The sequence below is a fragment of the Strongylocentrotus purpuratus genome, unplaced genomic scaffold (genome assembly GCF_000002235.5).
Source record: "Strongylocentrotus purpuratus isolate Spur 01 unplaced genomic scaffold, Spur_5.0 spur5_scaffold_13, whole genome shotgun sequence".
Lineage (NCBI taxonomy): Eukaryota > Metazoa > Echinodermata > Echinoidea > Camarodonta > Strongylocentrotidae > Strongylocentrotus > Strongylocentrotus purpuratus.
Genome location: NW_022145598.1, coordinates 24,787,691 through 24,815,103, shown reverse-complemented (window position 1 = coordinate 24,815,103; position 27,413 = coordinate 24,787,691). Strand labels below are relative to the sequence as shown.

At 39.8% G+C, this 27,413-nt stretch overlaps 2 protein-coding genes across 2 annotated transcripts; both read left to right on the top strand.

Annotated features, from left to right (window-relative positions):
- Window positions 1-13,534: 13,534 nt before the first annotated feature.
- LOC115923327 (basic phospholipase A2 nigroxin A-like) lies at window positions 13,535-15,638 on the top strand. Its single transcript, XM_030983781.1, has 3 exons — window positions 13,535-13,724; window positions 14,377-14,540; window positions 15,497-15,638. Exons 1-3 carry the CDS (start codon window positions 13,624-13,626, stop codon window positions 15,622-15,624), a joined length of 393 nt encoding a protein of 130 aa, XP_030839641.1. The 5' UTR covers window positions 13,535-13,623; the 3' UTR covers window positions 15,625-15,638.
- A 2,914-nt stretch (window positions 15,639-18,552) lies between these two features.
- On the top strand, window positions 18,553-27,167 carry LOC752643 (phospholipase A2). The gene is made up of 5 exons (XM_001179755.4): window positions 18,553-18,750; window positions 21,591-21,683; window positions 24,473-24,638; window positions 25,338-25,477; window positions 26,626-27,167. Exons 1-5 carry the CDS (start codon window positions 18,744-18,746, stop codon window positions 26,943-26,945), a joined length of 726 nt encoding a protein of 241 aa, XP_001179755.3. The 5' UTR covers window positions 18,553-18,743; the 3' UTR covers window positions 26,946-27,167.
- Window positions 27,168-27,413: the final 246 nt, after the last annotated feature.

The window sequence follows — 27,413 nt, the reverse complement described above, 5'->3', positions numbered from 1 at the left end:
TTCTTGTTGCTCTGTTCCCAAACCGTAAATGATAATATGTGTTTGATAACGCGTCTGTAAAACCCCAACCACCCTAAACACACACCCTCCCACCCACTCTCTCTCTCTTTCTCTCTCTCTCTCTTTCCCTATATCTCACTCTCTCTCTCTCTCTATCTCTCTCTTTCCCTATCTCTCTCTCTCTCTCCCCCCCTCTCTCTCTCTCTCTTTCCCTATATATATCTCTCTCTCTCTCTTTCCCTATATCTCTCTCTCTCTCTCTTTCCCTATCTCTCTCTTTCCCTATCTCTCTCTCTCTCTCTCTCTCTCTTTCCCTATATATATCTCTCTCTCTTTCCCTATATATCTCTCTCTCTTTCCCTATCTCTCTCTCTCTCTCTCTTTCCCTATATCTCTCTCTCTCTCTCTCTCTTTCCCTATCTCTCTCTCTCTCTCTCTCTTTCCCTATATATATATATATATCTCTCTCTCTCTTTCCCTATCTCTCTCTTTCCCTATCTCTCTCTCTCTCTCTCTCTCTTCCCTCTCTCTCTCTCTCTCTTTCCCTATCTCTCTCTCTCTCTCTCTCTCTCTCTTTCCCTATCTCTCTCTTTCCCTATCTCTCTCTCTCTCTCTCTCTCCCCCTCTCTCTCTCTATCTCTATCTCACACATACACATACACACACACACACACGCTCCTCAACGTGAGAAGTAAATGAATCGAAAACCTTTAAAAACACTTTTAAAGAAAGAACAATGATAAAAGTGATCCGATTTTAGAACTATTTTTTTTGAAATTATTGAATTTTAGCAAATACCTGTAAGTACAAGAAAATTTGAAAGGTTTTCCCTTTTTTCCCTTCCTCATTCACAGCATTCTTTTCATGCATTTTCATTTAAGAATTCCGTCACGCAAGTCCGAAAATAATTCATTAGACCCGGCGGCCAAATATTTGTTGAAAGGCTCTATAGAAAAAAAAACGTATTGCATTTTTCCCGAGTTTTGCCTGGTTATGATCAAGCAAAACTCGGGAAGGATGCACAGAGGGATTATCATGAGAAAAAATGTTTACATGATCAGATTTATGATTTATTCATTCTATTTCTAATGTTGTTGTTGTTGTTGTTGTTTTTTTGGGGGGGGGGGGGATTTGGAAAATTCGGTGGATAGTGATTCTGTACAATTATGATATATTTGGATGCCCCTGTTGATGTATTATAATCACTAGAAATTTAATTCTTGCACCATGTACTACTAATAATAATACTTTTGTGATATGCCATATACAGTACATGTACACGTACATGTTGTTTTTCACTCAAAATGCGCATCCTGTAAAAATACATTTGGGATAGCATAAAATTAATTATCCACCGCATTATTTGATGATTTATGTCTTTCTCTCTCTCTTTCTCTTTCTCTCTCTCTCTCTCTCTCTCTCTCTCTCTCTCTCTCTCTTTCTCTCACTATCTCTCTCTTTCTCTCTCTCTCTTTCTTTCTCTCTGCAGTGTGTGTGTGTGTGTGTCCTCTCTCTAAGTGATTGCTGAAATCGGGGTATGGTTGTATAGTTGTAGCATGAAACGTATAGGGGACAGGTCGTTACGCTCGTAGGCCTCAAAGTGGGTCTAATACTGTAAAAACCTGCCTATAAAGAACTCCCTAGGGAAACAGGTTAACTGGCTAATTCAAGTTCTACAACACATGTTCTTCCAAGAGGGAGACAAAATAGGTGACCACTATACACAGGTTGTCTTTATCGATAGGTGGCCAATAAGACAGATTTGAATGCCTCCGCGTACATGCCATGTAAAAAAAGAGAAAAACTGAGACAATAACAAAAAACGGTATTGATGCTAACAAGGGTTTCTAGTTGGTTTCACTAATTAGAGAACCAGAAATGTTAAACAATTATTTTTGTGTGTAATGTTTTCCTAAGAAGGCAAAACCAACATAGGCCTAAGTATAATAATAGTAATTTCTTTAAGGACATTGCCCCTCGGATAGGTCTTAAAGTTGTAGGCCCTCTAATGTAAAAGCATAGTGTAATGTAATTGTTTTCTAAACATTCATGTTAAAATAGGGTCGTCATATGCAGAAATACCTTCTTTCACCGACGCCCCCCCCCCCCCTCCCCATGAGAAAGCTACAAGCACGTCCAGTCAAACCTGTCCATTAATAGGGCTACCTAAGGGAAATAACAGAAAGTGACCACTCCATACAAATGGACTATTTATTACTTCCTTACTTTTTATCGGTTTGTAGTCAAATTTTCACCGACCCTTTTCTCTAATTGTTCTGCTTCTATTCAAACCAACTCTGTGATGTATCTTGCGAGGTCCTCTCCCATTTGCTCTGTATTAAAATAAATTCATAACATTTTATTTTCCTTTTCGAAAATCTTCAATCACACACTGCTTGACACGTTCACATAAAGAGCTTTGTGTAATCATGGTTTAGGAAGTGCGTGCAGACTTTCAATACAAATAGGTCCCCCGTTGATGTTCAAATAATTGAAGAGTTGACAACAAAACAAAGAATGACTGAGACGCATTTTCCCCTTTTCTCTCTTATTTGTATGACGCGACGCATTTTGGAGTCAAAGGTAAAGGTACCAGTTTTGGAAATGCCCCCCTCTCAAAAAATGAAACGAAAGCTCTTATTACCAATCATGTGAAAGAATATGTTTTGACTAATACGTGAAGATACACATTTTCCCCGGAAACCGCCAACTAATTGATATATTTGGTAAATTATTATATCTATCCAGTCCGGATAGATATGATAATGTACCGCGTGGTCCCATATACATCTTTCTGTGTACAGTGCTTGTAATAAGTATAATAATAGTAATTTCTTTAACGACATTGCCCCTCGGATAGGTCTTTAAGTTGTAGGCCCTCTAATGTAAAAGCATAGTGTAATGTAATTGTTTTCTAAACATTCATGTTAAAATAGGGTCGTCATATGCAGAAATACCTTCTTTCACCGACGCCCCCCCCCCCCCTCCCATGAGAAAGCTACAAGCACGTCCAGTCAAACCTGTCCATTAATAGGGCGGGGTCTATTCGCTATTCATAAGGACCGCTATTCATAAGGTCCGCTATTCATAAGGACCGTTATTCATAACGTGTAAATTCCCGTACTTCCTGGTCCGCTATTCATAATGGCAAAAGAGGGTCGCTATTCATAAAGAAATAAGGTTTGTTAATCATAAGGACCGCTATTCATAACGTGAGATGAGGGTCGCTATTCATAATTCATATTAATTCATTAATCATAAGGACCGCTATTCATAATATGAAATCAGGGTCACTATTCATAATACGACGAGAGGGTCGCTATTCATAATACGAAATAAGGTTCATTACTTATAAGGGTCGCTATTCATAACACGGAAAGAGGGTCGCTATTCATAATACGAAAAGAGGGTCGCTATTCATAATAAGAAATGAGGGTCGCTATTCATAATAGGAGAAGAGGGTCGCTATTCATAATAGGAGAAGAGAGTCGCTATTCATAATACGAAATGAGGGTCGCTATTCATAATACGAAATGAGGGTCGCTATTCATAATAGGAGAAGAGGGTCGCCATTCATAATACGAAATGAGGGTCGCTATTCATAATAAGAAATGAGGGTCGCTATTCATAATAGGAGAAGAGGGTCGCTATTCATAATAGGAGAAGAGGGTCGCTATTCATAATACGAAATGAGGGCCGCTATTCATAATAAGAAATGAGGGTCGCTATTCATTATAGGAGGAGAGGGTCGCTATTCATAATAGGAGAAGAGGGTCGCTATTCATAATAGGAGTAAGGGGTCGCTATTCATAATACGAAATGAGGTTCGCTATTCATAATAGGAGAAGAGGGTCGCTATTCATAATAGGAGAAGAGGGTCGCTATTCATAATAGGAGAAGAGGGTCGCTATTCATAATACGAAATGAGGGTCGCTATTCATAATAAGAAATGAGGGTCGCTATTCATTATAGGAGGAGAGGGTCGCTATTCATAATAGGAGAAGAGGGTCGCTATTCATAATAGGAGTAAGGGGTCGCTATTCATAATACGAAATGAGGTTCGCTATTCATAATAGGAGAAGAGGGTCGCTATTCATAACAGGAGAAGAGGGTCGCTATTCATAATACGAAATGAAGGTCGATATTCATAAAAAGAAATGAGGTTCGCTATTCATAATAGAAGTATAGGATCGCTATTCTTAATAGTTGCCCCCCCCCCCCCCGTGGCTACGTTCCTGGTCCTGTAGGGGGGGGGGGGCGTCATATAACCCTGAATAGTTGTCTCTTTTTAAAGTAGTTATATTTTATCTGTTATCTTTGATAATTATATATAGAGCTCATGTGGTGAGGAAAAATAAAAGTAAAACATAACACACATGTAGTCCTATCGTAAATTGTCCTCCTTGTTGGAAATCTTGCCCCACCACCCTGCCCCCGACTGATCTTATCCAGGCTACGCCACTGAGATATTAAGTACGCCAAGCAGGCCCATTATCCATTTTAGCTTGCTATTTAAGAAACGAGTAATTGTTTATACGACAATAATTTTTTTGTAGAAAGTAATTTGTATTAGGACTTATGGACCTACAAACTATTGAGCGGGATTGGACCTGACCATAAGCCTAGTATCTACCTACCAAGCCCCCTCCCCCATCAGTACGCCCCGGCGCGGATCAAGAATTTTCCAATAGGGGGGGGGGGGCTGGTGACCGAAATGATGGGACACGTTCATTATTTAGGCATGCCTTTCTTTCTTCAGAAATGTGAGTTTTCAATAAATATTTTCTTCAAATGTTTTGGACCATGTGGCCTACCCCCCCCCCCCGGCCTATGCTGTAGCCATGGGGTGTCCTCTATCCAGTATGTCGTTTCTTATTAACATTTAGTTTATTGCTTATGTCATTTTGACTTTTTCGGTATTATGAATAGCGACCCTCACGTCGTATTATGAATAGAGACCTTTCCCATTATAAATAGCGACCCCCTACTCCTATTATGAATAGCGACCCTCTCCTCCTATTATGAATAGCGACCCTCATGTCGTATTATGAATAGCGACCCTCATTTCCTATTATGAATAGCGACCCTCTTCTCCTATTATAAATAGCGACCCTCATGTCCTATTATGAATAGCAACCCTCTTCTCCTATTATGAATAGCAACCCTCTTCTCTTATTATGAATAGCGACCCTCATGTCTTATTATGAATAGCGACCCCCTTCTCCTTTTATGAATAGCGACCCCCTACTCCTATTATGAATAGCGACCCTCTTCTCCTATTTTGAATAGCGACCCTCTTCTCCTATTATGAATAGCGACCCTCATGTCGTATTATGAATAGCGACCCTCTTCTCCTATTATGAATAGCGACCCTCTTCTCCTATTATGAATAGCGACCCTCATGTCGTATTATGAATAGCGACCCTCTTCTCCTATTATGAATAGCGACCCTTTTCATTGATTATGAATAATGACCCTTATGAATAATGACCCTTATGAATAGCGACCCTCATTTTCCATTATGAATAGCGACCCTCATTTCGTATTATTAATAGCGACCCTCATTTCGTATTATGAATAGCGACCCTCTTTCTGTGTTATGAATACCGACCCTTTTGTAATATTATGAATAGGGACCCTTATGAATAGCGACCCTCATATCGTATTATGAATAGCGACCCTCTTCTCCTATTATGAATACCGACCCTCTTCTTTGATTATGAATAGCGGTCCTTCTGAATAATGACCCTTATGAATAATGACCCTTTTCTCCAATTATGAAAAGCGGACCTTATGAATAGCGGACCTTATGAATAGTGGACCTTATGAATAGCGGACCTGATGAATAGCAGTCCTTATGAATAGCGACATTGACCCAATAGGGCTACCCAAGGGAAATAACAGAAAGTGACCACTCCATACAAATGGACTCTTCATTACTTCCTTACTTTTTATCGGTTTTGTAGTCAAATTTTCACCGACCCTTTTCTCTATTGTTCTGCTTCTATTCAAACCAACTCTGTGATGTATCTTGCGAGGTCCTCTCCCATTTGCTCTCTATTAGAATTAATTCATAACATTTTATTTTCCATTTCGAAAATCTTCAATCACACACTGCTTGACATGTTCACATATTGACTTTGTGTAATACCTATTCAAGGTTTAGGAAGTGCGTGCAGACTTTCAATACAAATAGGTCCCCCGTTGATGTTCAAATAATTGAAGAGTTGACAACAAAACAAAGAATGACTGAGACGCATTTTCCCCTTTTCTCTCTTATTTGTATGACGCGACGCATTTTGGAGTCAAAGGTAAAGGTACCAGTTTTGGAAATGCCCCCCTCTCAAAAAATGAAACGAAAGCTCTTATTACCAATCATGTGAAAGAATATGTTTTGACTAATACGTGAAGATACACATTTTCCCCGGAAACCGCCAACTAATTGATATATTTGGTAAATTATTATATCTATCCAGTCCGGATAGATATGATAATGTACCGCGTGGTCCCATATACATCTTTCTGTGTACAGTGCTTGTAACTTTACCAAGACTGGGCCAAATTTCTTATTATTTTGATGATTCCAGAACCTTGCAGTACACACCAATATATATATGCTAGATGGTCAATCTTTTCTCATCGATTCCACAACGTTTCTTTCACAATGCAATCGCATGACCAGAACTGGTCTTTACCTTTAAAACGTAAACATGGTGAAGAAAATGGAGTCGCTTTGCAAAACCTTCGTTAGTAGAAGGTCACCGACATTAGTGATAACTTGCCAGAGAACTGTCTTTTTTTTTTTGGGGGGGGGGAGGGGGTCAATTATATACAAGATGGGCTCGACAAAGTTTACAATGATCCTATTGATTCTTGGTGTATTTCTTATGTTTATGACAGAAGTTTGTTTTAGATAACCTTAGTTTATCATCAGTGGACTACTAGGTTCGTATGTTCTATTTTTTTGTTAATGCAACAACAATTTTTTGACATTTGAGATGATCCAAAGCATAGACTACATCATGGTAGAGACAAATTAACAACAGTTTGTTTAATTGAACTAGTTCTAAAATTAATTTCGATACAAAGAGAAAGAAACCAGTTTATATATCATTTAGTTAATACCAATCGTACGGGAATGCGGATCTACGCACATTCAATTATGTTTTAATGGTTTAGGCTGTAATTACCTCAGCCCGAACACTGTTTTTTAATGAGTCATTCTTTATGTTAGAAACTCAAAGACCATATCCGAACTGAAAAATAGAATGGATAAATCATATATCAAACTGAAGCTATTTGCTACTATTTGCTCACAAAGTGTCACGCAGAGAAGAAATATTTGTTTTAACGCTTGAATTCAAGAGCATCAGAACCCGGAAAAAAATCTCACGAAAAAAAGAGAAGACGACTTGATGACGTCATCGCGAGAATAGAAGAATAGAAAACAGTACAACGAATTGTTTCTTTCTCTAATAATTCGATGAAACGTCGAAGCTACCCCGCTTCGCGCGGGATGACGGGAAACTGAATTTAGACAAGGATTAAGAGTCGGGAACGGTACAACGAATCGTCTTCTTTGTCTAATAATTAATTAAAAACGTCATAACTTCTGCGCTTGGCGCGGGAGGGGCGAAACAAGAATTAAGAGTCGGGAACGGTACAACGAATCGTCTCCTTTCTCTAATAATTTAATGAAATGTCAAAGCTTCCGCGCTTCGCGCGGGAGGGGGGGGGGGGGGGATATGAATTCATAATTTAACTCCTGGCCCCGGGTTTATAGGGTTAATTTGTAGATATTGGGACATTGGCAATAATATATTTGTCGGTAATCGATGGCCTCTACAGCCCCCCCCCCCCCCACTGAAAATAGTCTAGCTACACACCCTGCCTGTTTTATGTTAACAATTATGATTACAAGTTGTGTATTATACCCTTCAGAACAAGAGTGAATAGATATGTTGTTTACTTTTAAATGTAGCAGGTTCTTTGGAACAAACATGCCAAGAAAGAAAACTTTCTGTAAGTTTTTGTACGATTACAGTTGTATAAGCGGATACTCCATCCTCTAATACAGAATAGCGTGCAAAGAGCAACAACATGAACGTGGAAAGACACCTCAGGCCTGGGCCTTAGACACCTACACTTGCGTTTCGTGAGAGGCTGAGGTATCCGGGCCAGCTATTAATACTTTTTTATTGAGTAGGTTTTAAAGAACAACAAAAAGAGTGGGCCTACTCCAATCGTATTGGTTATTGGGGAATTTGGAAGGTCATCAAATATGTTTTTTTCCTTTTAACACAATAATTAATTTGCCACTCAATTCATGCATGTCTAAATATATACTTTTTCGTAATGCATATCACTGATTGATATAATATTTCCTTCACTAGTGCCTGGCCGTCCGTGTCCCATATTTGATCAGGTTTAGAAGGTTGTGGTTGACATGATTAAAATCAAAATTGGTTGGCTTGCAGATACCTGTATTACTGTATAAAGGTTAAACAAAAATAAAAGGGTATTCGAGTATTCGACATGGCGTTTCACATAGTAAATGGCATCTGAAATTGCACCATGTGCATTATAAGTTCCAAAAGCTTTCTTTCATACAAATACACATCAAAAGTTCCAAAAGCTTGAATGCATACTATTTCACAAGATGTAATAAAATAATACGAATAATTCTAACGATACACTTACATAATGCATAATGCATGTTCATTTTTGCGTTTCTTTTTACCTGCAAAATAGTTTTCTTCTGTATTTTGTTTTGTTGCTGTTATGACATATATTTATATTGTTGTTATCAAACAGGAATAAATATATAAAAACATTTGAACGATGATAGTTGTACAATGATGATTTATAGAAGAAGTAATAATATCGCAACTGATCTTCCCTTCTTTTACCCCTTTTCTTTTCTTCTTCCTCTATATTTTCTTTCCCTTTCTCCCATCTTTCCCTTCCCTTTCCCTCCCTTCTCTCTCTCTCTCTCTCTCTCTCTCTGTCTCTCTCTATCTCTGTCTCTGTCTCTCTTGTTTTGCTGGGGGGGTACAGTGTGTATATGTTCACTGGCGTACTGGTGGGGGGGCTTGGGGGGGCGCCAGCCCCCCCCCCCCCCAAATAAAATTGAACCATGACCAAGTAAAGAAAGAGAAGAGAAAAAAGAAGGAGAAAAAAAAGAGGAAGGAGAGGAAAGAAAGGAAAAGAAAGAAAAGAAAGAAAAGGAGAAAGAAAAGAAAACATAAGAAAACAAACAAAACAAAACAAACGAAAGAGAGGAGAGAGAGAGAGAGAGAGTGGTATTAAAAGCCTAAGAGAAGAGGGGTGGGAGTAAGAGAGCAAAGGGAATGTTGGGTGGAGTCGCCACGTCGAAGGAGCAAGAAAGGTACGCATAGATAAATATGTTGTTGTGTCGGGTCCGCTGTGTCGGTATTCTTGCTCTATCTAGCTCGTGTACTATATCAATTAAGAAGTTTGAAGTCGGTGAGATGTTTATTGTCGGTCGGCCGGCATTTTTTTTTTCTCTCTACGAACTGTGACTTTTTATCGGACAAAGAAAAGAAAAAACTAATTCAGACATTTTCTCTGATAATTTAATGAAACGTCAAAGCTTCTGCGCATCGCGCGGGAGGGAGGGAAACTGAATTCAGACAAAGTGAGTAGAAATCAGTACAACGAATCGTCTTCTTTCTCTAATAATTAATTAAACGTCAAAGCTCTCGCGCTTGGCGCGGGAGGGCGAAAACTGAATTCAGACAAGGTAAAGTGTCGAAAACAGTACAACGAATCGTCTTCTTTCCCTATTAATTTAATGACACTTCAAAGCTTCCGCGCCACGCGCGGGAGGGGGAAACTCTTTTCAGACAAGGATTAAGAGTAAAAATTTAAGGAAACGCATCGTCTTCATTCTCTTATAATTTAATGAAACGCCGAAAGCTTCCGCGCTTCGCGCGGGAGGGGGGGGGGGGGGGGGGGGTGGGAGAACTGAATTCAGACAAAGATTAAGAGTAAAAAGAATCATTTAAAGAATCGTCTCTTTCTCTAATAATCTAATGAAATGTCAAAGCTTCCGCGCTTTACGCGGGAGGGAGGAAACTGAATTCGGACAAGGATTGTAAGTCGAAAACAGTACAACGAATCGACCTCTTTCTCTAATAATTTAATGAAACGTAAAAGCTTCCGCGCTAAGCGCGGGATGGGCGAAAATGAATTCAGGCAAGGATTAAGAGTCGAGAACGATACAATGAATCGTCTTCTTTCTCTAATAAATAAATGAAACGTCATAGCTTCCGCGCTTCGCGCGGGAGGGGCGAAACAAAAATAAAAGTCTTGAACGGTACAACGGATCGTATTCTTTCTCTAATAATTTAATGAAGTATCATTAATATATTTGTCGGTAATTGGTGACTCGTTTTGAAGGTAATCGGTGGCCTCTCCCCCCTCCCCCACTGAAAAAGATCTAGCAACGCCCCTCATAACAACACAGTTTATACACTCGATATAATTTTTAGTACAACTGGTGAAGTACCGGACCACCGCCTTTGTGCATTGTGCGGCAACGAAGCATATACAACGTCTCACTTCCAGGAAGTGCCGGTGGACATTATTGCGCAAAATGTGGTTCTCAAATTGCAAAAGATTCCTACTCTTGGAGGGGGTAGGAGAAAGCAATTTTATGTCATATTACTCCAGGAAGTGCCTGAAAAGGCGTCTAATGTGGTTCTAAAATTGCAAATGCTTCCTACTCTGGGAGGGGGTCAAAACCCCCTCCCAGACCCACCCCCGCTTGGTCGTTCCGCTCCCTCGCCGCTTAAACCTCGCTCTGTCGCTTCATCAGGTTTTACATGTATTTCACCCCATGCCATCCCCGTAAGAAACTCTTGGATCCACCTCTGATGCCCATACCCATTGAGCTTCGGGAGCTCCGCCCCCCTGATGGGGCTTTGTCCCTAGACCCCACTTTGAAAAAAGTTCAGCGGGGCCAGCATGTTAGAGTGGGGTGATGCGGATTTTTTGTTGTCAGCCCCCCCAAACGTTTTTGCTCATTACGCCACTGTATATGTTCCACAACTTGTTCGCGGGAAAACCGCAACTGATATCCCCATGCTTCTTTTTTTTTCTTTCCCTTTCTTTTCTCTTGCCATTTCCTTTCCCTTCTTTCCCTTCTCTCTCTCTCTCTCTCTCTCTCTCTCACTCTTTTTTTTTTTTTTTTTTTTTTTTTGGGGGGGGGGGGGGGGGCAAGGCCCTCCCTCCTTCCACCTTCTCTTCCCACATTCGATAGCCCCAACTGACCCTGCACTAATTATAATATGGGCCATGACGCGAGACCTCCAGCCCAGGACACCATCATTGTCGGTCTCATCGTCTATCGGTCTAGTGGGGGGAACCCTCTGAAGAGTTGTCATGAAGCCCACAGGACCGCAATTATCAGTCTCTTGGGCTGTAGCCATTGTGATAACTACCTGCTGTACTCGTTTTCCGTTCGACTTTCCATTGTCTTGCTCGCGATCGGAAGCCATGTTAATCTCTTTTTGTGATGATTTAAGCCTATCTGGACTAGCTTGACCAGGAGGGATTAGACCTCCCTACATGGTCACTGACAGGTGGTTATCTAATCAAATCAGCTCTCAATTAACATAAGAAAATGGGGACCATGGGGGACCAACGGTCACCGCTTAGGCATCGTTTATTACACATGTATATAGGGCGCAAGTAAAGGAGCTATATGTAGTGCAGTGGGGCTTTAAGCTGGTGTAAAACAAAAAACAAACAGATATTTCAGTTTAGAGGATACTGATTTTTTTTTCGCCACCGCCACTTAAATGCAACAACTTATGTGTTTCGCATTCTGACTTTTCAAATGCAATTATTCGTATAAATGAGGCCGTTCATAACGACTGAGGTAAACATTCAATTTAATCACATTACGAAAATTGCCTGTTGGTTAATAACTAAGAAATATAATGCAATATATCAAATTCAATACAAGTACAGTCTTTCTTCATCTTAGATCAGTTCCAAACAACAAGCAAACATGTTACTACTGTAAGCCACATGAAAATAATAAATATTTAATAATAAAATCTACTAATATCGCGTTATTACTGTTGATTTGATTTTTTAATCTCATTCATTAATTGATTCGTAATACCTTTAAAAATGTTTTCATGCATGCAATTTCGAATTGAATTTAAAAATGAATTATAGTAAAGTATGGAGACATTCCCCCTCTCCCATAGAAATATGGGGGCGCCTCCCCCCTTAAATTTGTTCTTAAAGAGTCAACACCTGTCCCTCGGATCAGCCGCGCTCACGTGTATCTCGTTACAGGTCAGACTGGGTTGACAGCTCTGCATCTCTTGCAATTGCACATGTTGTATCTCTTCATACTACCACACCTTCTACGGTCTTTACTTATACATGTCAAACATTCCATGCGAGGAAGCGTAGCGATAGAGTGCCGAGATAATATTTTTATTTTCTGAATAGTCTATGACGTCATGCAAACACCGTCCTCAGTGCTTATAGGTGATACAGCATTTATTCCTCCTTTTTTTAAAACATTTTATTTTTGATCTTGCTTACCATTTTCGGTGTGATTACCCCCCCCCCCCGGCCTCCCCTCCTCCCTCTGAACATGTATTAGGTCCGTGCAGGAACCAAACAATGAAACCATGCATGAAACTGAGTAAATCTAAAAAGCTTATTCAATAACAACATCGCAAAGACTTTCTAAATCAATCTGAGACAAAAGCATTGTCCATTATATTTGTTGAACTTATGCAAACATTACAAATACAGTGGCGCTTTTCGTCTTCCGGCGGACAACGGTCATCCTGTTGAAATTTATCCCTTTGGTTGATTTCTTGGAAACAATAGGAAAGCAAAAACACGAAGAATGAAAGGGGTTTTCCCCTTTTCCTCCAAATATTTATTTTCTATGACCACTAAACGGATAGAGTCGAATAACAAGGTTATCACGGTTCAATTTCTGTCACGATGGGTTTAGCCAAGTAGAAGAATAATGCCGACCCTAATCTCCCTGTGAAACTGCAAACTAACCTCGAATCCTGTGAATAAAGTAAGTAGAATAGAGGGCGACCCGTCACTAATGCTGAAAGCCACACTGCACTATTTATAGCTACTTGCGCCCTCTATATAGCAAACAATGCCTAATCAGTGCATATTGGTCCCCCATGTTCCCCTTTTTTATGTTAAATTGTTGAGAGCTGATTTGATGAGATAACCACCTGTCAGTGACCTTGCAGGGAGTTCTTACCCCCCCCCCCCTCCCCCCCCCCCCCCCCCCTGGCCAAAGTAATATAGACGGGTTTGAATTCTCACGCCCCCTCCCTCTCTCTCTCTCTTTCTCTCTTTATCTATCTGTCTCTCCATCTCTATTTTTCTTAATCTTCCCCATCTCTCTATCCCTATATCTATCTCCATATATCTGTCTGTCTTAATCCATCTATCTCTCTCTCTCTATCTCTCTCTTCCTCCCTCTCCCTATTTTCTCTTATACCTTTCTCTCCCCCTCTCTCTTTCGCATTTCCAGTTTCGTCGCATGATGGCGCTATTGTACTCAGTCGATCTCGCCGTGGTCTCGTCCAGTTTGACGTCATGATTTGGTGCACCACCTATCGCTCGGGCCTGTCGTACAATGGTTACGGCTGCTACTGCGGGTACGGTGGGAGTGGCACCCCCGTAGACGGCGTAGACAGGTATCAAAATGATGCATGCGAATGATTTCATTGTACGATCTATCCGCACTCGAGTTGAGGATTTTGTACAAACATCTTCAAGGAGAGCAAACAGATGTAATGAACGAGTGTAAACATACGTTATTCGATTACAACGAAATTCTGAGAACTTGCCTTGTTATTTAAATAATGTCAAAAGAATTTAAGCAGGGACTTGGGAGACAAGTCCCTGATTTAAGTCAACGCAAATTCGTGTCATTATGAATAAAGCCCAAGGTCAACAATCTTACTTTAGCACGCAGAGATAAGCGTACTTACTTTTGAATTATTATAAGGGATGGGAATATGGGAAGTTGTTGATCAAATATAAAATTTAATCTAATACAAAATATATATTATTATGAGTATACAATACGAAGACAATATCCATGTCTCAATCTTTAAAGTTACAGAAAGATATTGTAAAGGCACATGCACGCAATATGTATAACCTTTTTTTGGGGGGGGGGCGGGGGCGGGGGGGGGGGGTCTCATCTTCTTAAGGTCAACCGACCTGTGCTTTAAATAATACGCATATTGATATCGTAATCTAGTATTGTGATATATTTTGCCGAAATTCCCCTTTCATGTCGATCATAATTCATCCGTGAATTATTTTTCCTGCCACTTACAGATGTTGCGAGACTCACGACAGATGTTATAGCGACCTCTACGACGAAGGCTATTGCCCTAGAAACGTCGAAATCTTCACAGCTCTGTATAAATTCCGATCGCAAGATTGCCTCTATTCGTGGAGCCGATTATTCGGCGGCTCCCGTAGCCCAGATATACAATGCAGTGAGTATTGTGAGTTCCTTCCATCTCCCTGGTTACACTATGAACTTGACGGACAAAGAAAGAGGACAAAATATACAGTTCTTCATTCTACCCTCAACAATTGCTGTGGTAGATAAAGGAACATCCCTGCACTGCTATTATGTAAAAATATGTAGAACAGGTGTCACATGCATATTCACATGTTCTACACATGTTTACATATTAGCAGTGAAGGGGTGTTCCTTTGTCTACCACAGCAATTGTTGAGGGAAGAATGAGGAACGGTATTGTCCTCTTTCTTTGTCCGTCATGTTCAACACAATTTTGGCTTTATCCGTTTCTCGATCTCGTCTATGTAGGCGTACGAACCTGGAGTGGGGAAGGGGATAGGGGGTAAGGGGGAGGGGGTGGTTCCAGTTTATGGTCTCAAGTGTTTTGAAATGACCACAATACCAACATTCGGGAAACGATCACCTCATCATTTTTAGTGTTGAAAATTCAGCATAATTATGTTATGAGTCCATCCATCATATTTCTGGTGAACTCCCTCAATGTTCTATTTTTGATAAATCGTTTTTTTTCTCTTCTTCTTCTTCTTTTTCTTCTCCTCCTTCATATTCTTCTCCTTTTTCTTTATCTTCTCCTCCTTCTTCTTCTTTTCTTCTTCTTCATCTGCTCCTTCCCACTTCTTCTTCTTCTTCTTCTTCTTCTTCTCCTACTCCTTTTTATCTCCTTTTTCTTCTTCTTCTTCCCCTTCTCCTTTTTATCTCCTTTTTCTTCTTCTCGTTCTCCTTCTCCGTCTTCTTCTTTTCTTCTACTTCTTCGTCTTATTCTTCTTTTTCTTTTCCCTTTTCTCCTTATTCTTTTACAAATCTTCTTTTTCATTTTCTCCTTCTCCTTCTCTTTCTCTCCATCTTCGTCTTCTTTTTCTTCTTTCTTTTCTCTTCCTTCTTTATTTTTCTTCTTCTATTTTGTAGATGATAAAGTTAACAGCCGATGTATGCAAGCATTGTGTGAGTGCGACAGAGAAACTGCATTTTGCTTTGCTGGTGAGAAATACAACTCAAAGTATAGTTTCTACGACAAGAAAAGGAAATGCAGATAGCACTTCGGTGTAAAGTTCTATTATGCTATTTAATGTTTATTTCTGTCCCCCCCCCCCCCTCCTCTGGGAATGTCAATTTCTTCTCTAGTCTTCTTCTTCTCATTCTTATTTTTCTTCTCCTAGTTGTTCTTCTTCTTCTCCTTCTAATTCTTTCTCTTCTTTCTGCCATGATTTCGTTGTTATATTATTTTAAACATTACAGATGCAATTTCGAACTGAATAATTACTACTTTGATAATTTTTGAATTGTCTAAAGTTATCATAATCGTTAAAGATAAAGACCAGTTATGGTCATGCGATTGCATTGTGAAAGAAACGTTGTGGAATCGATCAGAAAAGGTTGATCATCTAGCATATGAGTATTGGAGTGTACTGCAAGGTTCTGGAATCATCAAAACGATAAGAAATTTGGCCCAGTCTTGGTAAAGTAACAAGCACCGTACACAGAAAGATGTATATGGGACTACGCACACGTGCGCGACACGTGCGTTATATCTATCAGGTCCAAAAAGATATGATAATTTACCAAATATATCAATTAGTAGGCGGCTTCTCGGCAAAATTTTTATGATCACGTATTAGTCAAAAAATATTCTTTCACATGACTGGTAATAAGAGCTTCCATTTCATTTTTTGAGAAGGGGTCGTTTCCAAAACTGGTCTTTACGTTTAAACTTTGTACAACGATTAGTTTCCTTTCGTCGCTTTGAAAGAACTATTTTTATAGATGAATGGGTGGCGTAATGGGGGCGACGACAGTAAGGTGGGGAGGGCGCGGAATCTTGGCATCCGATATGTTGTAGACTCACCGTATTACAGTTGTGTGGCCTATATGCTGGATTGATTATGCTGTTTTTGAACATGGGGATTTCCCCGGTTCAACTTAATGTTGGATACGACACTGAGAAAAAACATTATCTATTCTTGTATCTGTATTTAGATTTGCCTGTCAATTCTTATTCTTTTATTTTCCGACGGGTTCATACTTCTGGCTTGTAACTATGCTCTTGTTTTGTATATGTTTTTGCCATCGCGGTTTGTTTTGATAATATTTCATTTTACTCAACTGCACTAACGAATTTTAATTCAAAATCGCTGGTTTGTGTTGAGGAAAAATATCATATAATTCACAATTCTTGAATTCTTAGTATGAATACAAAAATCGTTATTATCAATAAAACGAATAAATCGAAGTATAGAAACTAACTGAACCAAAACGACACGGCTGTAGTTTTTGCTGTTGTTGTTGTTGTTTTATTTATTTGTTATTGCTGTTGCTTGTTTGTTTATTGATGTTGTCGTTGTTGATGATGAAAATGATGATGATGTGCTAGTTGTGAACAAGACATAAAAGGCAACTTAGTCCAATGAATAAATAGTGAAATTGCACGAAAAAATATGAAAGTTATGGAATTTTAAAGTTTCGCATAATTTCATGAAACAGTGATTTGTATGCATCACTAAGGCTCTTTGCAAATTCTAGAGTCGACGATATAATTCCCTCACTATTCCCCATATATTTTGATTTAAAAAATCTAGTTTTTAGTTTTTTTTCTCACACCTTTAAATTAATATTTCGCTATATATTACAATACGTTACAGTACTATGGTAACTTTGCACATATTCCACGAGGAGTCAAGCCATCTTTTACATTCCAAAAGCAGGAAAGTGACAAATTGATGTACAAAACGGATAGAGAAATGTGGGGGGATGATATTATCAACTGGGTACTTTACATGGATCTAGGACACCTATCCCCTGGACATCCGACCCCCAGATAACCACCCCAAGTCAACTACCCCGTAAGACAACTACCCCTAGGACAACTAACCCCTAGGGCAACCACCCTCTGGCACGACTACCCCCTGGGACAACTACCCCCGGACAACTACCCCCAGACAACTATCCCCTAGGACAACTTCCCCCTAGGGCAACCACCCTCTGGCACGACTACCCCCTGGGACAACTACCCGGACAACTACCCCCAGACAACTACCCCCTAGGACAACTACCCCCGGACGACTTACCCCGGACAATTATCCCCTGGGACAACTAGCTCCCGGCCAACTCTCCCCTAGTACAACTACCTCAGGACAACTACCTCCCGGACAACTACCCTCAGGACAACGACCCCCGGACAACTACCTCAGGACAACTACCCCAGGACAACAACCACCGGACAACTATCCTAGGGGTAGTAGTCCGGGGGTAGTTGTCCGGGTTAGTTGTGCGGGGGTAGTTGTCCTAGGGGGTAGTTGTCTGGGGGTAGTTGTCCGGAGGTAGTTGTCCTAGGCAACTGGCAACATGTTAAATGAGTAAAATATTGGATCGGTATGGGCAAGAAAAGAAGAATGATTGATATTTCTTATTGCACGTTTTTGTAATTTAAACAATCTATCTTGATGAATTAGAGCAGCATTGTCCCAGACAATAATAGCATGATGTAAGTAAGGGTACACAATATAGTATATCATTTTTAGCAAACACAACTATTTTCCTCGATGTCGGGATATGTTTTGTGTATGTTTGGCATGACAACTCTGAAATGTATTTCTCTGTAGGTTTCTTCTTTCGATTTTGTTTTTCCAATACTTTGTTGGGGTCATTATTTGTATTCATATTCCAGATATGAGAGACGATCGATAAGGGAGCGCTATGGTAACCAGTCATTCGACGGTATATAGAGCCTATTTGTGGAATATAGTGAAATGCACCAATAACATTCCATTTATTTTATAAAGTTGAATTAGTATTTCCTGGTATGAGACCATGAGTTTACAAAAACGAAAGCTTTGTCCAAACAAAACAACATCAAACAAGGAAGTACATTTCCCTTGCACAAGTATAGAATAATGAGTGCGAAATTGCTGCCTGCGGTTATGATGAGTCATGTATTAGTTTCCGTTCGAGCAAGTAATACTATTACTTGCTCGAACGGAAACTAAGTATACATGGGGCAGTACACGAATGCACCAAATAAGGTACAACAAGTCTAGTGTAAAGCTCATGATAGTTTTATCAAAAGAAGCAAATACAATAACTCCATTGAACCAAGTCCAGGATTGAACCATATAAAATCACATACGAGGCGGCTTGGTCTTCGAATATGCCAACGTAGATGTCGTGTGAGTTTTATTTTTATTATTTGTTTCCTTTGATTTGCTCTGTACCAATAATATTGTCCGTGCCTCCGCTCAACGAAGGTGGTGCTGGGGAGGCATTAAGATTCGGGTTGTCCGACTATTATATTTTATAAAATGGCTCTAGTATTTTAAGCATCGTGATTAGTCAATACGCGTCACATGACATTGACAAATTTTTGATGCAAGCACGATTTTGCAGGAAAAAGCGCAAAAAAGTTATAATACACGTGACCATGGAGATCCAGCGTGCGCGCGTACGCGTAGTACTAGTACGCTCCCTCGAGTGCATTGTAGGCTGTAGGATACACGTAGCTAATTAATATTGTACGCTCCACCATGATCCCCAGGGCAGCTAGCTAGCTAGAGCTGGGTATTATTAGAAAGCAATTTTTTTTTTTACTTTTGCCTTGGATTTAGACCTTTTTTTTTACTTTTGGATTTTGTAATGAAGCCAGGAATTTCAGCTGTCTGAAGTAGACTCGCCTGTAGACTCCCTATGGATTTTATTTTTAATCAAACAATGAATCCCGTGGACTTTTTGGTAAGCCTGCAAGGTCTTACTCTTATTTTAGTCTAGTAGAACCAACATAACTCTAGATCTAGATCGAACTCTCGTAGACTCTTACTTAAGATCTAAACTTTTGTTTGTTGCTATTTGTGTCGCTATTTTATAAAAAAAAATAAAGCACTTGACCCTGTTGTGCGAAACGTAAATGCAGTGTACGCTCGGTTTCTTCAGATGGTTCGCACTGTCAACTCCTCGCCGCAAGCGGCTCGTGGCACAGAGCGGCACCAATCTAAAGAAACCTCGCGCGTACTGCATTCACCGCTATTGCACTCTGGGCCGTGCGTTATTTGTATATTATTTTATATCATATTATATTCCAGCTATTAGCCTGATGATCGCAATAGCTCTAGAGCCACTAGAGATATGAGGTTCAAGCTTGATGATGATATGTATTACCGTAGGAAGTACGGTCTGATCATACTTTGGGTTAATTTGTCAAAGGTCGAAGGTCGCAGAGGTCAATTTCTGACATTCTAAATATAAGCCTTGTTATTGTGATATCACAAGAACAACTTGAGATAAGAGGCTCGAACTTGGTGATATATAGAAAAAAGCCCATATCAGATTTTGGGTAAATAGGTCAAAGGTAATAGAGGTCAATTCGTGTAATATGAGCTATAAACATGATGGCAGTATTACTATTGGAAGATGATCCAATTAAATGTTGGGGTTAGTAGGTCAAGATCATAGTAGTTAGCTGACATTGATTATAGGCTTTTTGTTTTCATAGTGATTTGTCACGAATAATTTCATCAATTTCCTTTACTAAATTTAGTGCAGACGCATATAGGAAAACCCAGTCGCAATTTTTTTTTCTTCATTTATTAAATGCCCTTTTGTCGATGAAGGAAAAGATTTGTTTCATAACGGCCTACATAAATGCAAGGATGCATATATTTATATAATACATTATATACCTCACTTAAGAAATCCAGCCATCTGATTGGTCGAAATTGCATTCATAAACTTCAACTATTCCTGTAAAATTCCCGGTAAAATTCCAAACCCATGTAATAGTTTTAAAAAATAGTCCTAAAATCCTAGTAACCATGGTTACTGGGAAAATAGTTCAGTCGTGGTGAAATACCCATAGGTTCACATGTTAAAAAATGGTCTGAGCGATCGAGGATACCGTACGTGTGCAATGAATTGGTCGGTAATTTCAATACAATTGAATCTCGATCGATCTTATCGACAATTTTATCTTGCATTGTTGACATGAAGACGAAAATAAACTTCCAAAAACAACATCTGCCGATAGATCTTGATATAAATTCGTGCCAATGCATTGCAAAAGTAAAAGAAGGGCCCGTTTAATGGAGCTGCCGCGAAGAATCCAGCACGCGAAGCCGTTTTCAATCCATTTTAATGTATACATCAGAGAAAACTGCTGCATTGGGTATGAGTGCGCGATGGCCGAGGGGTCTAATCATCGTTGGTACGCACGAGATCGAATCCCATCTTCGACAAAAAAACAGTTTTTTTTTTTTTTTTTTTTTTTTTTTTTTTTTTTTTTTTTTTAGTCTACTCTCAAAGATACACTCATAAAAAAAAAACGTGCAGATAAATTAGATAAAGGCAAAGGTGGTGTCATAAGTTGACCCTTTTTTTTCGGCGTATAAAAGTATTAATGACTGCTTTAATATTCGAGAAATAGTTGTTTTTATACGCTCAAGGGAAGGTTACAATTGGGCTATTGCCCTCGGCATGCCTCGGGCAATAGCACAATTCTAACCTTCCCTTGAGCGTATAAAAACAACTATTTCTCTCAAAGCAGTCATTAATACTATACTGTTGGTCATAAAGGTGGAATATTTTTTTTACCCTTAGGGAGTGAGCACATTTTTTTCTTCTTTCTTTTGGTCCTCGAAAATTTGAAAAAACGCACCCCCCCCCCCCCCCATTGAGCGCCAGGGGGGGGGGGGGATCTAAAAAAAAGTTAAAATTAACGGGTTTTTTGTTTTTTTATAATACACGTTTCTTTCCCAGGCCCAGCCCCCCCCCCCCCCCCCACCTGGATCCGCCACCGTCAAAACAAGCTAGAATTATAATATACTAGTCTTTTGGTCAACCGTCTATCCTCAGATGCTTTAAATATTTAAATTTCAGAACATGAACATCAAATAGCAGAAGGAGACGGGCTGATAAAAGGGTATGGAGAAGGGAACGGGAAGCTAAAAAAAAAAACATTTGGCCTACACAAAGAAAGTTTAATTTGACAATCAGATTTTGACCGTCACTTTTAAAATTGCAGGGAAAAAAGGGACATTACGAAGAATGGACCTGAAGACGTTAGTATCAGTTATTCTCTTAATGCCGATCTGCTTGTCATGGGCCCATGAATTAGGTGAGTCTTTTTTTCTTTCCACTTTCCATCTTTACTACTGATAGTCCAGTCGAAATAGCGTCTTAATTCACTGTGCACTAGTCTTTGTGGAATAAACCAGTAAATAGGTATTTAGGTGGGATTTGTAAATAAAAAAGAAGCTCAACATCTTGCTGATAAATCACAAAAATGAGGAAATGACACTACCTTGAACCTTGTACTTTGTATCGATCACTTTAGAATGGTCCGCTGGGAACTATGAATAGAAGGATAAATTTGGGCTCGACGAGAGTATATAAATTTGTGTAATTCAGGGGTTGTGCTATTTGTTTTAATTTGTGGGTTGCAGGTTTGAAGACTGTGCTGGATTTCATGTATACGTTTGGTTGGGGTAGATATGCTGGAGTTTTATAACTTCAGGGAAGAAAGATTCTGCAAATGGTGTTGATCAGCACTGAACGACGGTTAACTGTTTATCATCCTGTGGAGTGTAATTAGCCTTTGGGTTAGGTGTCTTCTTTCTACATTGTCCCATTTCAGCGATTTTGTCAAAATTTTGGTTACACTAAACCGAGGAAGTCACCCAAGACCAACCTTGCTGCCCTTCGCTGCAACTTTTGCAGCAGATCCCTATTTTTTCTTGGTTCCATGGTTCCACGCCGAGCTGGCATATTCTATATAGGGGGTTGAACTATGGACCTATAGGGATTCTCTTTCACATTTCTTGAGCAGGAGCAGAAATTCCTTTAAAGAAAATTAAGCATCTTTGTTGCTTTAGTTGCAGCAGTGATGGACTGCCTGTCCCATTTCAGATTATTTTGGATGATAACTCCCAAGTACTTATTCTCTTTGACGTCTTCAAGGGTATCATCTGGTAATTAGTGTTCCCAGGATTTCGTTTTCTGGAGACCCTCATTACTTTACACTTTGATTAGTTGAATTTCATACCCCACTTGTTTGACAATTCTAGCAGATTGTTAAGGTCAGTCTAGAAGGAAACTTAATCTTCAGGGTTAACGATAGTCGTTTATGTAGAGGATAAACAGATGTGGGCCGAGGACGGTCCCTTGCGGAACTCCGCTGAGAACAGGCATCCATGGCGATGTTCTCCCATTATGACCCTCTGAACACGACCGGTTAAGAAGGCCTTGATCCACGCAAGAGTTTCACCTCGTATACCGTAGAAACTTAACTTCTGAGGAAGGCGTCTGTGTGGAACTACATCAAATTATGCTTTGCTGAAGTCAAGTATACCCATATCTGAAGTTTGGTAACTGAAGATAGGTCATGGAATGTAGCTATCAGCTGAGTCTCACAGGATCTTGATTTCCTGAAGGCGTGCTGTGCGTCGACCAAGAACCTTTTTGGATGTTTCATGATTTCCCTATCTAGTATATGCTCTAGGACTTTACAATAGACACGTGTAAGTGAACTCGGTCGATCGTGATCAGACTTGGAGCCTTTTTGAAGGTGGGTGATATGGTAGCTTCAGGCAATTCACTGTCCTTCATGCTCTTTTTGTAAATGAGTAGAAGTACATGTGCCATTTCTCTGGCTGCTTAACTTTAATGCGCAGCATTGCGAATATTGTCTGGTCACGCTGCCTTCTTGGTTTGGAGATTCTGTAAGAGTTTCTCCACACCTGTACTGTTATATTCGCATCCGATATGTTTTGATGGGGACTATTTCTCAATGTTGGCAGTAGCGGGTCTTCCTGGGTGGATACACTCTGGAACGGTTGTGGGGTATTCTTTCACATGATTGGTAATAAGAGCTTCCATTTAATCTCTTGAGAGGGGAGCGTTTCAAAAACTGGTCTTTACCTTTAAGTGTGTAGATGTCAACATTTTCTCTCTTGCGGGATTTGACGTACTTCCAGAACTTCCTAACATCATGGGATATAGATAGCTCTGATATGTACTTTCTCCTTACCTTACGTAGTTCCATGTCTACTTCTTTCCGGACAAATTTGAACTTGTCCCGGTACTCTGGGTTAGTACTGTTTTGTCTTGCTTTGTAGCAGCGATGTAGTAGTAGCGTTCCCTTCTTCTACAAAGCCGTTTGTGTTTCTGGGTAAACCATGGTGGTTGACACTTTTTGCCTAGCTATCCTTTTGCTGGGAACATGTTTGTGGATTTAGAGCAGTGATGGTGTTCTTGAAGAGGCACCAGTTCTCGTTAATAGAATTCTCTTTAGGCTTACCGTTGATGAATTCTGTGGCAGATGTCTGGATGTCATGTTTGAAGGGAAGGCTGCTTCATCCACTGTCCTCCACTAGCTAAGCTGGTACACTGTTCTGGGAGGCCTTACCGAGAATTAGGAGGGTGCGGCTTCGATTTCCATCATAACTATGCAGTGGTCTGCCAGAGGTGTAAGTGGATAGACAAACACTGCAAGCACACACAATTGCCCTGAATGTTTGATCTAATCTTTTCACCTATTTCTTGTCATATTTCAAATATATAATGGCATTTGAAGAGCAATATTTGTCAGGGAACATCTCTACTATAATTTTCTCGTAGCTATATTAAAAAAAAAAGAATGAGAATGAAATTAAAGGATATAAGAGGGAGTTTACAAAATCTGTCATCCAATACTCCCTTCTCCTCCACCTCTCTCTCTCTCTCTCTTTCTCTCTCTCTCCCTTTTCTCTCTCTCTCTCTCTCTCTCTCTCTCTCTCCCTTCTCTCCATCTCTCCCTCTCTTTGCACACACTCTCTCTCTCTCCCCTCTCCCTCTCCCTCCCCCTCTCCGCCTCCCCTCACCCTCACCCTCCCCCCTCCATCTATCTCTCCCTCATTCCTGGTACAGGTCCGTCTCATGGTGGTTCTCCCTTTCTCAGTCGACCCCGGCGCAACCTTCTGGAGTTCAGCGCTATGATCTCATGCGCCACCACTCGCTCTAGCTTGGATTACATCTCATACGGCTGCCACTGTGGGTATGGTGGTAGCGGCATCTCGGTGGATGTATTAGACAGGTGGGTTGTAGCACTCAAAACTTTCCTCCACCACATATTACGCAAAATGTCATTGTCATGTATTAATATTTGTATTATTATTACCATTTTTATATAGGCTAATCATTGTTATTTATATTATTATTTTTGTTTTTGGAGGGCGTGCTTTGAAAGCAGTTTTTTTTAACTGAATATACCTACCCTCTATTTTGAAATGAAACTTGAATGACTAAAATCATAAATAAATTTATTATTTTAGATATTATTATCATTAATGTTACTATTATTATTAATACTATTATTAAACGTAATATAATTTGTTGATAATTTTTATTTGCATTATTATTGTCATTATTATAATTTTTATTTGCATTATTTTTGTCATTATTATAATTTGTATCATTATCGTTGTTATTATTACTATTATTATTAATATAATACCCTCTCTCTCTCTCTCAAATGGTGCACCTGCAAGCCTACTGTATATTATTAATATAGTTTTAATTATTATCTGCATTAATATCATCAATATTATCATTTGTTAAATTATGATTATAACCATTATCATTATAATTATTAAAGTAGGCCTACTTGTAGTTATAATTGTAGTAGTATAAGTAACATCAGAAATAGTAGTAGTAGTAGTAGTAGTAGTAGTAGTAGTAGTAGTATCAGTAATAGTAGTAATTACAGTAAATGTGTTATCATTCCTCTCTACAGCTGCTGTGAGGCCCATGACAACTGTTATGAGCGCATCACAAACAATTTCGACGGTCAGTGCAACGTGTATTATTCTTCATACAAGTATAGCTTACGTGACTGCCTCACTACTGGAAATTCGGACCCTCAAATAGAATGCAGTGAGTAATATTTACCGGCTTACAGTAGACCAAGGAGGACGTTTACTCTATGTTAACGTCATATGAGTTAGATAGTGGTGGTTATACCTGACTGCTAAGAAAGCTTAAGTGCTTGTTAGTAAGCAACCAGAAGACCGACGGCATTACGTCCTCTCCGAGGGACCTGGTAATGAGGATTAATGCCTTACCAAAGGGCACTAGCGCATCGACTTGGTTTCGAACCCTTGTCGCCGGATTACGAGACCACTGCTCTACCGACTGAGCTATCGCGCCTCCCTTAACGCCCTTCTGGCTACCAAAAAGAGATGGAAGATAGGTCTTTATTACTCACAACCATCAATAGAACAAGTCTTATTTCAAGTCTGAAGGCCGTTAACTCTTTATATTAGAGCGTACACATTAGAGCGTACACAAATTATATCATAACAAAATCAAAAGTTGTTATTGGGTAACATAATACCCAATGTTACCAAATTTAAGCTAGGTATTACCCAATAATTCTAAGTATCAGGTACATATAACCTCGTTTTCGGTAAATTTGCGTAAAGTTGTACCGATTAAAAATACATGCTTCTATTTTTCGTCACTTTGCCAAACCTTTTGTAAGTAGTTTATCAATAAACCCACTTCTGTCTCCCAAGGAAAAAAGGATTAGTCCTACTTGTTTTTTATACTATTATTCCTCTCAACCAACATTCGGAGGGGGGGGGGGGGGGGGGGGAGCAGTCATTGAAGAGTACTGGCATCAGTGAGGGGGTCACCGTCCAAATGTGCTTTTGGTTTGGTTTGGTTTGGTTTTATTTTCTGTTGAAAAAAAAATGTATGCTTACATATGAAAATCAGAAAAACAATTTTTTAAAAAGAACGCCGCTGGATTGCTCTATTCAAAGGCATTAATTCAATGGCTCTGTTCTTCCTATAGAGGTCCGTTTGCTAGAATACTGATAGGAATAGAGCGGGGGAAGGGGAGGGTTCGATTATTTATTTTTCACTTTCTATTCCCCTCTCGTTTTCTTTTTTCCTATTTATAAGTCTAACACATCACAAATGGGTGTTGTTTCTTCATATTTCTGTAAAAGATTTGAATTTACTATTGGTTTCGTTCATTCTTTCTTCTTTTTTCCCCCTTTCTCCTTTTTTTTTTAAAGACGGTACTTTGAACACCCAGTGCCTGCAGGAACTGTGTGAGTGCGACAGAACAGCCGCATTCTGCTTCGCTGGAGCGAGTTACAGTGCAGAGTACAGGAACTACGACAAGGCTACGCATTGTCAAGATCCCAATCCAACTCCAAACCCAACTCTGAGAACTGGTCCTAGTCCAAGTCCTAGTCCTAGTCCTAGTCCAAGTTCTAGTTCTAGTCCAAGTTCTAGTTATACTCACAAAACGAGTGCAGGTCCTCAGTATTACTCACACTTTATCCGAATGGGGTGGATGATCTGCATAGCCCTTGCATATGTAATGAGCTAGATTTTGACCTTTAACCCTCAGGTTTGTCAGGACGGTGCATTTTTAGATTTGCCAATGGTTTGTTTGTTTGTTTGTTTGAAGTTTTTTTGGGGGATGCACTCTATCCTCGGACATTATTGTATTACTGTAAACAGAAAAGTTATTGCCCTTGGAATTGATAACCAGTGTCAGGTGCGGATCTAGCTTTTTGCCAAGGGGGAGGGGGGTTGACCCAGTGGCGGATCTAGGATTTTCCAAAAATCGCGCCGTTTTACTGTTTTGCTTATTTTTCTTCTTCTTCCCCCCCCTATTTTGTCACTTGGCCGCCCAAGGGGGGGGGGGGGGGGACGCCGAACCCCCTACCCCCTAGATCCGGCCCTGAGTGTCCTGTTTAATAAACCTTGTTATCAATGACAAGGTACAGTAAGCGTTATAAGCTACTGAAATCGCCCATTCGATTGGCTGAGAGCTAGTTTGTCATAGGATTCT